Raw genomic sequence first — 13,097 nt, forward strand, 5'->3', positions numbered from 1 at the left:
GGTCTCACTCCTCAGCTGAAGCAAACGTGCATTTGGCCATGGGCTCTTCAAGCTGCCTAAACCAACTGGCAATGAATGGAAAAGGTGATGGAAACTGCCACTGGGCTTAGTGTACTAAACCCCAGTGGCTGCATTTTCTTCTCCAACATATGCTCTGACCTCAGCAGCATAGATGGTATAATGTTTCAAATTTGAACTATATCACTATTACAAATGTGTTGGGTTTATATTTGAAATGAACACAAACCAGCTCCACTGCAACAGCTCCCGTATTTCAGAAAGTCCCTTATTAAAGTCAAGGAAATAAATTTAAAAGAGAGGAAGGGATATAATCAGAATGTAGGATTAATGAGACTCGGTATTTGCACTCCTTAGAAGTTGTGTGTTTCTTAAGCTGTGTGTTTCTTGAGAGGTATATTAACTGGGAATTGCTACTATAAAAGGGACTTGTGGCATACTGCAATGTCTGCTCTTTTCTTGTGATGAAGCATATGTGTGGTATTAACTTCTTAAGCTGGTCTTTCACAGACAATGTCATGAGTCGTAGGCAGTGCCTTGCAGCTGGTGTGCTTGCTTGCAAGTGAATTAGGTGCACCGTGAACACTTCATATTAAACATGTACTACAAAATTGTTTATATGTGCAGACATTTGAGCTCAACAAGCTGATCAGCTGCTTCCAGTCCTTCATTCTTAAGTGAAATGGGATGGAGCAGTAACTACTATGTACGCTCTTATTCAGAAGAAATAAACAAGACCTAGATGGATTTTTTTTTTTGACAGAAGGCATAGTGCATTTGCAGCGACAATAACTTCCACTGAAGTAAATTTGTACAACACATATAACAAACTGCCTTGAAAATATTGCTTATGTGGAGCAAAATGAAAGCTGGGATGATCAGATGACACTGGCCAGAGGAGAGGAAGTCATACTCATAGCAGTTGCAGCTTAACATGTGAGCTGCTGGAAAGGAGCAAAAGAATATGTAAAGATACATGTAAGGGTCCCAAGTACAGAACGACTTGATCTGTATGTTAGCACAGCTAGAGCACCAGCAAATTGTGTTTAGGCACTTGCCTTTATGCAACACCGCGCACATAAAGCCTAGGGCTAATAGATCTTATGAAAAACCTTCAACCAGATGCAACACAAGCAGAATGCTGCCAAAAATCACTGAAGAATCGACAGTTTCTACACCACCCAAAAGGTACAACAGGATTCGCAATGTTCATAAAGGATTGTATTCAACTCTAGTGTAACATCACTAATTCACATGGAAACCTACCTAGAAATTGTTTCAAAGGAGTTCTGGAAAAAATACTCCCCCCCCACCTTTATTTAAAAAGGAGTGTCTGTCCTGGAAAGCATTACACACACCCAGATATCCACACCCTTAGAAATAAAATTACTATTTTTTAAAGTGTTAATTAATAATTTTCAGGTGTTAATACAAATATATATTAATAATAAAGTACATCATGCTTTCAGATACATTTTACACTATACTCCACAATCCACCAGGAACACTTTTTTAAAGTTATCATCATATTTACTTAAATATGAACACAGATTGGGTATATTATAATCTACTTAGTTAACTGAATTAGCTGTAAGAAAACAATTGCATTCTACTTCTAAAATTCAGTCACTGAGGCCAAGCACTGTCAGTAATGCGAGTTAATGCTTCAGGGCTAGAAATAAAACATTTGTAGCACTTGGAAACATAAGTTACTTTTCTTAATATTGCTGCTTCCAGGCAAGTTTTATTTTTGTACTGTTATTTGTTGTTGGCCTTCTCACTTATGGAATGACTTTGTCAAACATAGAAATGACATCAAAGACTATTCTTGAAAAAGTAATTGATGTGTAGGTGCATGGTGGTATTGCAGCTTTATTTGCAGCCTTCTCTATTTTCAAAGTGTATGTAGCATAACCGGGTTGCCTTGGAATTTTTTACAGAACAGCTTCAGCCCCAGCATGACTTGATACAGCTTTCTAAAGACAAAATAATAAGATGTGAGTTTCTGTTGAAGTAAGGGACTGCATTTTCCCTTACCTCTGCCAGAACGCTGCTCTCCTTCCCCCTCCTCCTGCATAGCTGATGGCAGATTTGTGTATCAAATACAGAATACATCTGTGAACTTGTCTGCAGATCATTTTTTGTGGCATTGAGCAGGCTGTTGACTTTGAGACTTGCATTTCCCTTCAGAAACAACCTGCCAATGGAAGGCCGTATGTTGCAGGTCTCCTGGGAAGCCTTGCTGGGCTCTGTAACAGGGGTCACATTCATCCTCCTCTGCACATAAAGCACAACACTGAGGACTTGAGCAGTCTTGGCCTTCCCTGAGCCATGTCTGATGATGTCAGCCACACTGACACAGCTGAATGACTAAAGACCCGAAACCATCATGTCACCAAAAGCAACATGACTTCCTTCCTCGCTTTTCTCAAGAGACAGCCGTCACTGGCAGTGGTGAAAGTCAGGGCACGCCACCAACACAGGATGAAAGGACGTGGGAGAAAAAAAAGCCTCTGCAGACCTTCCTGAGCTGTACTCCACTGAAACTGCATTTGTCTTTCTTATTTATTCATTGAAGCTAATTTTTTTTCTTTCTTGTTGATTTAAATAGTCATTATGAGAAAGTTCTTTCAAACATAGACCCAAAGGGGTTTTTTTTTCAAGAATCTGTCCCCTTAAGTGGTTAGCCTCAGCTAAGTGTAACCATGAAGGAAAACAGCCCTTGAACCATCAGTCAGTTATAACTCCAGGACTGAGCTGCCAGTGCTTATGTTGCCTCTTCATTGTTTTTACCAACCACCTAATTCTAAGGGGGGACATAGGTTCTTTTAGAGATCCTTGGCAGAATGATGACAACACTAAGTTGTAGTGTGTTTAACACTTATTTTAACCATGAAACAGTAGTTTAACAATTAAAGCTTTATTTTCCTTAGCAGAACTTCATTATTAGTATAGCATAGAACTTATGATTAGACTGGCACAGGATTTCTACAAGCAGAATCACAGAGAATCGATCAAGTTGGGAGTGGACTACAGCGGGTCATCTGGTCCAACCTTCCTGCTTAAGCAAGGTCATCCCAGAGCACATGGCAAAGGATTGTTTCCAGACGGTTCTTGAGTATCTCCAGTGAGAGGGGGGATTCCACAACCTCTCTGGGCAATCTGTTCCAGAACTTGGTTACCTGCACAGTAAAGAAGTTCTTCTTTATATTTAGGTGGAACTTCTGTGCATCAGTTTCTGCTGATTGCCTCTTGTCCTCTTGCTCAGCACCACCAAGAAAAGCCTGGCTCCATCCTCTTGGCACCTTCCCTTCAGATATTTATAGACATTAAAGAAGTCTTCTATCAGTCATTTCTTCTTGAATCACTGTAGTGCAATATAGAAGTAGCAAAATACAGAATTTCTAATGCAATTTAACTTATGATTTCTGTTCACCTGGACCCTCTGCAGATCGGATTGGATCATAGCACATGGTTTGATGTATCAATATAACAATCATAATCTAGACTCAAAAATCATATAAAAGAACACGAGTCCCTCCCTCAGTCCTCGGAGGAAGCAGACAATGGCAGAGGTGTCCCTGGACAGCAGGTGGTACCAGGTGTCTCTGTCCAGCGAGTTCCCCCTCAGGACCCTTCTCAGCCGGTTTTACAGACAGTGTTCCGGGGGCTGCGAACGCTCCCCGCGCACCGATCACCGGGGTCACCCACAGGGATCACCCACAGCCCGGGCTGGCCCGGAGCAGGACCTGCGGGCGGGCCCGGAGCGGAGTGATTGGCCTGGTGCCCAGGGACCCTGAGGCCAGGAGGGAGGGAAAAAAGATATCTGGTTTGTCTCCTTGGGGCACAGGACCTTCTCGGCCCGATAATGAGAGGAAAGGGCACAAACACGCTTCCAGAGAAGGGCTCCTCGCCTTGTGAAATGGCCTCAGTCACGATGACCAACCACGGTACCAGAAGTCGGGAGTGGGGAGTGACGGTCACACCACACCCCAAAACACCATCACGGCACCAGTCAGAATAACTCCCTTGCTGCACTCGACGGCGGACTCCCACCTTTATTCGCGTGTGCGAACAAACACCGAACGACGTCCGGCTGCTCCACCGGGACGCCACCATCCCACACCCGGGCAACTCCACTGCGCCACGGAAGGGGGGAAGCCGGCCGTCCCCCGCCCTGCTCCCAGTGGTGCCGCCCGGGCCGGCGGTATTGCGCGTGCGCGGCGCGGGGCTGCGCAGTCACGGCGCCCTCCGCCCCCGCGCCGCCATGGCCGACCCGCGCCTCAGGCAGATCAAGATCAAGACCGGCGTCGTGAGGCGGTGAGTGTCCCCCGCCGCCAAGGGACGGGGCTCGGTGCGGCCCCCAGGGGAGGGGGCCCTGCCGCAGCCCCGGGGGCTCCACCGGGCCGGGCGGAGGGGCCGCAACGGGGCTCTGTGCAGCGTCGGCCGCCCCTGCCGCGGGCCGCGGTGCTGTGTGGGGCTGGCGAGTCGCGCCGGAGCGCGGCCCTGGCACGGCCGCTTCCCCGGGAACAGGCCCCGCTTTCCCAGGATGCTGATTAAACGCGAGGTTCGTGACCTTTCGTCAGTGACTATTGAGAGCCGAGGGGGGTCATGCTGCCCCGTCTGTGTGCAGGGCAGTCGCGAGGTATACTTGCCGAGGTATGAAGTCTCACCTATTTTTTTGCCAAAGCAGCAGTTGAATTGGTTATTTGTGATTCAAAAGTTCGCACCGCAGAACCAGACAGAATAAATTAGGTTGGAAAAGATCTCTGAGATCATCGAGTCCAACCTGTGAGCAAACACCACCCTGTCAACTCGACCATGGCACTAAGTGCTACATCCAGTTTTTCCTTAAACATCTCCAGGGACGGTGACTCCACCACCTCCCTGGGCAGCCCTGTTAAATTCATTATCGGAGGGAGCCTCGATCTTCCGGGTTTTTAACACAGTCTTAATTTTTAAGAAGAGTTTGTTTGTCTGGATCTCTCTTACGGCTGTAAACACAGGGTTTTGACATGAATGTTTGGTCACAGTGGGGTTTATTAAGATTATAAAGACTGTGCTGGCTCAGGCAAAGACAGAATTAGTGTGTGTGTTGGCTGAAGATGTTAAATAGTGCAGTTTCATGCAATGAACTTCATGTTATGACTTAGCAAATTTCTGTCAGACAGGTATATTTTCTTGTACATGATTTGCTTTGAAAGGTTGGACTTGAAGACTAGAAAAATTGTTACTGTTGATGCTAGCTAAAGGCACTTGAAAGTTCCTGGTCTGCAACCAGGGAGCAAACCACTCAATTGTATGCATTTCAGGGCTAGTGCAAAGAAAGGGATAAAAACATTTTGGAAAATGGAACAAATGCAGTTGACAGGATTCAGATTTGCTTTTGAAGAATGGCTGTGTGTGTGAATAAGCAAGTAAACTTGTCTATCTTATGTGGTAACAACAGGCATATCTGCAGTTATTCTGCAGCAGCTGGCATGCTGTAAGTGAACATAACTTTAAAAAAAAGGGGAGAGGAGGAAAGGACTGTTATCTTGTAACTCCCTCTGGGGAGATGATACAGCGGCTGTGACGGTTGCACACAGATAAAAGAAGAGGTATGGCTCAGCCCCACTCTACCCTTCTCCACCCAGAAGCCTAGTTATGCACTCTACTACAGTGGACGTACATGTGACTTGTGCTAACTTAGGAACATCAGCATTGTGCTCCTATTTTGGACTAGAACAACTGTATAGGTATTTTTTTCCTGCTGTGTGAGACTTGTGTAGAGGCTTATTAAACATTCCATAAAGTGACTGACTAGCACGTCAGGTAATTTTCCTTAGGTTTTTTTCCGTGTTTAGAAAGGCACATTGAATTTAGCCTGTAATGCTGATTTCTAAGCACGTTCAGTGCTCAGGCAATATGAATATATAAAAAAAAGGTAGGAGTCAAGAATGTTTAGGGCATACAGAACTTTTTAGACATTTTGTTTGCTTTTTTTTAGTCATCTATTGCAGCAATTTTTTTTCTCTCGTTAGTTACCTAACTCATCGTTTTTTCTCAGACTAAGAATGAAGCAGCTATTCTGTTTTGGGATTTTTTTTTTTAGCTGCATATCATCAATTCTTTGTGTACTCCTCCCAAGAGACAGTATTGTAGATTGTGGGTGGTTTACTTGCCCGCACGTTTCTTACGTTGCTGTCTATCAGTGAAAGAAATTTAAACTAGGAATAGGGAGAACCTTTTGCTTTTTTGACAGCCCTGGTAGCCAGGCTCTTGGTGATTATATACTTTCACTAGTTTATCATTCAAAAAAACCCTAGATTTGATGAGCATGAATAGTAATGTTTTCTGTTTTAACAAGCAATACTTTTGGTATAATCACCTCAAAATGGTCTTAGTTGTAGTAAATCCAAACAATGACCTGCTGGATAGTGAGGGAATTAATTAGTAAAAAATGCAAAACTTCCAAAATACCTTATTTCCATTTCAGATAGGAAATTATTTTAAAAACAACTGCAAAGAAAGTAAGTCGGGTTGTGTGAAAATAGCACTGACATTTGCCATAGTTTCCATGTGATTAAGTGGAACTGACACCAGTAGATTAGAATGAGACTAAGACAATTCACACTGCAATTGTGTTAGTTTAACTTTAACAATCTTTTAACATGCTTGTTTAAATGTGGCTGACATACCATAATTACAAATCTACAAGCCTTGATTATAGAATTTTACATCATGAACCTATGGGGAAAGTGTATTGATTTTTGTGAAGCAATTCTTTTTTTAAATTCACCTTTCTAAAACTGTGGTATCTTCCCAAGATTGTTCTTTTGCCTTTTGCACTGGTGTTGATATTATTTTTTCTCTTTGTAAAATATCATCAGATTGCAAAGCAGTTTACGCTGTGATTGCCCCCCCTTGCTCTGAACACAGGAAGTCTTGCAAGTTGCACAAAACTATTGGTCTGATTTTATATATAAATGTGAACAATTCTCTTATTGAATTCTTTAACTGGCAAGGATACATTTTGTGCAAGAGAAGTCTGAAGAATGGAAATATTCCTTTTGCTGTATGCTGACTCTGTTGATAATTCAAGCACGAAACTAGTTCACATTCTTGGTTACTCAAGAAGTTTGCTATTTCTGGTGTAAATCAGAAATTTTATCCATCTTCTGTCCATTATAGGAATTATGGTTGCTTTCTTGCTTTCACTGGCCATCGGCACTCACTCTGACTCTTAGCATCAATGTGTTGATAAGAAACTCACATCTCTTTTCTTTATTCTTGTTATAAGATTGTATGCAACAACTGTTTGTAAGCTCAATTAATGGGAAGGGATATCTCATATTATTTGGGTGTTGAGGAATGATCTGCAAAGCTGCTCAGCCAGACTGAGTCAGCATGATAAAGCGATTTAATGTATGTACATGGCACATCTGAGAGCTTAGGGATTCAAGAGGGTGAATATATTGTATGCACTGTTGGATACAAGCTGACTCTATCCAAATTAAATAACCCTTTTCAGAGTGCAGATTGCACATCTGTTGTCTAGGGTTGTCACCAGCTCAGTCCTGGAGTCTTAAACTTGTGTTTAGTGCTAGCCAAGTGTGGTTGTTGCGGTCCAGAGCTACTTATATATGTCTTAAGTACCTTTTGTAGTGTTCCTGACATCAGAATCAGATGCAGAAAGTCCCAGGTTGGCCCTGCATTTGAAGGTTGAGTAAGTCTTGGAGACTTACTAGCATAGTCTCTGTCCCATATAAAGGAACTGCTTTATGTAAACTGAGAAAAGAATGCGCTTGCATTTACATAGTGCTGTGTGAGGTTGTATCTGTGGCATACATAGACCAACCTGGATAAGGGTCTAGAAACAAACTTAGTTTTTTAAGGGATTCCTATTTCCCTATGTTTTTCAATACATGCTTGCGTTTTACTTCAGGAATAACAAACAGTATCCATGCATATCTTCGAAAGCTGTGAGGAGCACAGCGGTTGCTGTGAAAATTGCATAGCATGTTGTTTTATTGTTTTGGGGTTTTTTTAAACGAATTTGATTCCATTTGTTTTACCTTTAGAGCAGACCTAAGCAGTTTAAAATTTTTTAAAAATATTTCACAAATTTAAATTAGTAATGATCAGATCTGTTAAAGATTGCCTCTTTTGCGTTGCTTTGTCCATCCCATTACCTCTTATTAAAAAAAAAAAACCAAAGTAAAACACATGATTCTGGTATCTCAGATTTTTTCTGTTTACAATTGTTTTCTGCCCCCTGAGGCAAAACTGTCTTATGTATGTCTGTGCTGACCATAGTAATCTATTGATGTCATCACTCTAACCTGGCCACCAAATTTATGACCATGTCATTAACAATGTGATATTAAGGAGGAAGGCTTTTTTTTTATTTTGGACAAGAACATATGCAAAACTGTAGCATTGCACCCTTAAGTTATTTAAATAGTCTTTCAGAAGTTTGGAGATACAGTAGTTCCAGTTGCTTGGCAATGTTATTTGGTGGCATTACGCCTATATGTAATGCTGTTGTCTTTCTGTTTTTTCATGCCATGGAGCCACCCACCTATGTGGATTAAACAGCTACAGATAATTATTTTCTGTTGAATTGGAATGTGGATCCATGAGAAAAACTAAGAAAAATGTATTAAATTTATGGTAGTTCTTTGTATACAGAAGCTGAATTACAACTGTGCTAACAACCATAATCCATCCTGTCTTGACTTTAAGTATTAATACATTGTGTGTATCATATAGGTGGAAATCTCATTCAAGACAACGAGGTCCATTATTTCTTCTTTTAGCTGTATTAAGTCTCTTTCCTGATGCATTGTGAATTGTCTGCACGCATAATATGACTGTAATTCTATTTAATTTTTCTCATTACTGTAGCACTTACAATTGGTTGTGCCCAGTTGGGTGAGGCAGGGAGGGAGAAGAAATAGAAATAGGTTTTTTTCTCCAAAACAAAAGGTCTTGACTGAAGATGATGCCTGGGTTATAGAAGAGGAAATGAAGATCTTTGGTAACCCCAATTGTTACCACAGCAGAGGCCCCGTTTCTCATTCTTCCATCTCCAGAAGTGCAGTTCTTGGCCTCCGTAGCATTTACAACTTTCAACTTCTGTCCCATTCCATTCCATGCCATTCTCTCCCAGAATTTTTGCCACTCCAGAGCCTCTTCAGGGTGGGCTCATAAACTTTCACTTCTCTCCAGCTTTTCCTAAGCATATCAGAAAGGCTCTTTCAGCTGTCTTGGTGGACTAGCTATTCTTCTTTGCCTCTGAAAATCCGAGTTCCTTCTTGCAGCACCTCATAAAAATCTTGATCCCCAGCCAGCATCTTTTGCTTTTTGAATAGCCTGTAACTTAAGAACTTTTATTTTGGTTATACCTATTGGATTCTTCCATTCCTCTGCCCACTCCATGCTCCCACTGGCTGCTGGCATTCAGAGATGACTTAGCCAGACAGACTTTCTCAGCTGGGCAAAAAGGGGAACTTCAGTTGTTTCTATGATAAGGATTTGAAAAAAAATTGAAAGAATGTATTGCAAGAACAGGGTAATAACTGTGTTGAAAGGCAAGAACAGAAGGAGAAGCCCTGAAGATTCAGAGAAATCTCTATTAACAGAGATGATAAAAATTACCTGGTTTTAACATTTTTATAATTTGAAATAGTTTTTTTACTTCAGAAAATCCTGTAACCGATTTCCATATTCTTCACAGTAGAGTAATCCCTGGCAAAACCCAAGTTTGCAAAGTTACCCTGAAATGTCACGGTAACTTAGTTCCATAAGCTGTTAGGTGCAGGAGGGACTATATACTCGTGTATGGTTACATCCGGACTCTGAGAAGAGAATGTTTATCTTTGATGATGATTTTGTGACTAGAAAAGGAGTGCCTAAATGTGAGATCCTGTCTAAATCAGAAAATAGTCACCCATGGCTAAGAAAATGTGGGAGTTCGTGATACCTGTGTCAAGTATTGTATTTCTTGCCTACTTCCTTCATCTTCATTCATTGACATTTTATCTTGGGCCTCAGTCTGTAATGTTTGTGTGCTTATGTAGCCTTAGTGAACCCAACAATGTGTGTAGGTAAAATTTGCAGATTAGGGAGCTGGTACTTTAAGCTCTGCAGGTAGCGATTGCATGTTGCCAGCATTACTGCAGTTGTTTGAATTACTTGTGCTGTAATTGTGTGTAGTGTTAATACATGGAATTTAGTATACTATAAGAAAAAAAAAAAAAGCTGTACGTTGTACAGTTACACTGTTACGGATTTTTAAGTTTGAACTACACATAGATACTTCATTATCTAGTCAATACAGGCTGTCAGCTTTGGGTTTTCTATGTGCTTAGGCTGAATCCATGGCGTGTTAGCATGCACCATGGTTAATAGCAACATTAGTTCTGAAGAGATGCATGTCCTTCCAACAGTGAATTTGCTCTGTAGCAATACTGAGCAACTCCCTCTCATCTTCTTCAGAGCTCCACTTGCTCCATCCAGCCAGGAAAGTGTTTATTGTGTTGATTTTTCTAATGCTGAAGAGAAGTTTTCATTTGGTGGCTTAAGCACGTAGGTGCCATTCTGGCTTATACAGAACCTGAATTGTTGCCAATTGCTGGATGGTGGCAGAACATTAGGAGTAGTGATGTGTGCTTGCTCTGTCCTTGTACCATTATACCACTTTTGTTCTAAGCATCCATTCCTGTCTGTGACTGTGGCTCGGGAAGGTGGAATTTTTGTCTGTGTACAGAGGATCCTAATTTCATTATGCATTCAGAAACCCCCTGTTGTGGATAATTTTTTCATCCATCAAACTTCACATAAACTGTATGCCCTTCTTACGATCAGAGCGGTAGATCTACTTGCTATTGCTAATGATGCAACTAGGGGAGATGACAGCGGACTGGGGTAAGAACAGAGGTACCTTTGTGGAGTGAGAAACAAGGGCAATTTGAGGTTCTTTATGCAGCAGCTAGAAGTTGGAACAGTCTAACTCACTTGCAGCTCTGTACCCTAAACAGACTGGGGGCGAAGTCCCTTGAGAAATCAATGTGAGCCTAAATTTGGAGGTCTCATTTGCCTCTCCCCCTCTCTGGTTCTCTGGTCTCTGATGCTAGTTCAAACTTTTTGGTAAGCTCATTCAATTTGCTTAACCCAGGAGAAAAACCGTTAGCTTTTTTTTTTTTTTTGGTTACTGTGTTAATTTCCTGCTGTTTTGGTGAACCGGATTGACTCACAGAGATATCGTTTGAGCATTAGTGCTGGCAGAGATGTCAGATGGGGCTAGGGAGGGGAATACCTCTGTTCACCAGGGGTCAGCTCTTTGACTGTCTTGAACCATCTTGTGTTACTTTGCTCTTCAGCCCAGGGAGCTGAAGTGGGGGAGAGAAAGTGAGTAAAAGAAGATGGATAAGGTAGTAAATCATAACAGTATGGAAAGGACCTTTTTTTCTCGTTCTACCTTAAGATTCTGTCAAGCCCTTTGAGCTCTTCTGGGTTTAGTCTCCAGCTTTAAAGTAATAAAACTGTGGTTTTCACAGAGAAAGCACAAATTCTGAAATTGTTTGTTAAGTGATGAGAAAGTTAAATGTGTAAAGGATTTTAAAAGGGCAGCAGCCATAGCCAGGAGCTTACCTCTTGTCTATAAAACATTTATGGTTTAGTTTTGTTTTTCAGTGTTAAAAAGTCCTTAACTTGATTTCTAGAGGCAAGAAGTACCTTAGGACACGTCCACAAGAAGTTTCACTTTAGACTTTGTTTCTTTATGCTCTTTCCCTAGCAGCTGACTACTGACAGGCACTAAAGACAAGATCCAGAATAATTGGATCTTATGTTTCTACTTTTTTCTAGTGAAAGACTAGGCAAAGCTAGTAATTCTATTCTGTTTGGGTTACTTTCATCACTCGTTTCTAGAGGTGTAGACTTCTCCTTCAGAATCCAGGAAAAATAACCTGGACATAAATAACAAGGAAGGCAAACGTGTTGTCAGTAGATTTAAATCAGGTATGTGGGAATCTTCACTTCTGTTGAACATTTATGTGCAGTTCTGAAAGCTGAAAAGAGCTAATATAAATGGAGACCTGAAGTATGAGAATAAGCTAATACTTACTGCATGCAGTTGTTTGTCAGTTTTTACTTCTTTAACTTTGGGTGTCTAAGGAGAGGAAAGACTTGAGGATTTTTGGTCAGTAAATTTATTTTTGGGGGGGGGACACAAAAGGAAAAATCTAGTCACAGATTGGTACCATAATTATTTGCCTCAAATCAAAAGCTCTCACATATTTCTTGGTAGTCGATGAAACTGAAATCCATGCTAGAAGGCAGAATGTGATGTGAAGACTGTAACAAAATATATTAAAGAATGAAACTTCCTTACAGATGTTGCTTTTTTATAACACCTGACCCAACTGCAAAATATACCATTATTTTAGATTGTGGCTGTCTCTTTGTTCTAATATTTAAACAACTTACTCTTGACAGAAATTTTGCTAATTTTTTTAAACAATCATTACTATCTTATAATTTGAGGCTTTCTCTTGACACTGTAGGGTAAAAGGTAAAAACTGAAGTGTAAAAAACCTTAATGGCCAACGGGAATACTGAATGCAATAAAAAGAACAGATCCGTGCTGACTTGGAATGTTTGGATCTTTTGTACATGTCTTGAGTAAAACTGGATTTGGGCAGGTTTCTGTATCTGCTTCTCAAAGACTTTTCTGCATCTTGTAGGTGGTGTAAGAAAGTACCTACTGTTTTCACAACAAATCAACCTTACAGGTACATCATATATATGTATATATATAAAACTGTAGGTAGTGGTTTGCAAATATAATTCAGAAGATTACTCTTCTCCCATTTATGAATTTGTGGATGTTAGGTATACAGTATCAAAGGAAGCCCTTGTTTTTTGGGGCTGTGACATCTTAGTTAAACCATACGAACATCTTTCAGTCTTTCAAATAATATTTTTCTACATCTTTGGCATAAGAAATTGTACAGCACCATAATGTCATACAAGTGTTTATGTCAGTCCTCTGAATGTCCGTGAATTCTGGAAGCTGTTAATGCTGCATGTCG

The 13,097-nt window shown here is 41.0% G+C and overlaps 1 protein-coding gene across 1 annotated transcript in view; it reads left to right on the forward strand.

The window, feature by feature from the left end:
• Positions 1-4,237: 4,237 nt before the first annotated feature.
• The window catches only part of TBCA (tubulin folding cofactor A), a 26,375-nt gene continuing 17,515 nt past the window's right edge, over positions 4,238-13,097 (forward strand). Inside the window, exon 1 of the mRNA XM_032676115.1 lies at positions 4,238-4,338. Coding sequence (XP_032532006.1) covers positions 4,286-4,338 — 53 coding nt within the window. The 5' untranslated portion in view covers positions 4,238-4,285. The remainder of the gene's footprint in view (positions 4,339-13,097) is intronic.

The sequence above is a fragment of the Chiroxiphia lanceolata genome, chromosome Z, assembly GCF_009829145.1.
Source record: "Chiroxiphia lanceolata isolate bChiLan1 chromosome Z, bChiLan1.pri, whole genome shotgun sequence".
NCBI lineage: Eukaryota > Metazoa > Chordata > Aves > Passeriformes > Pipridae > Chiroxiphia > Chiroxiphia lanceolata.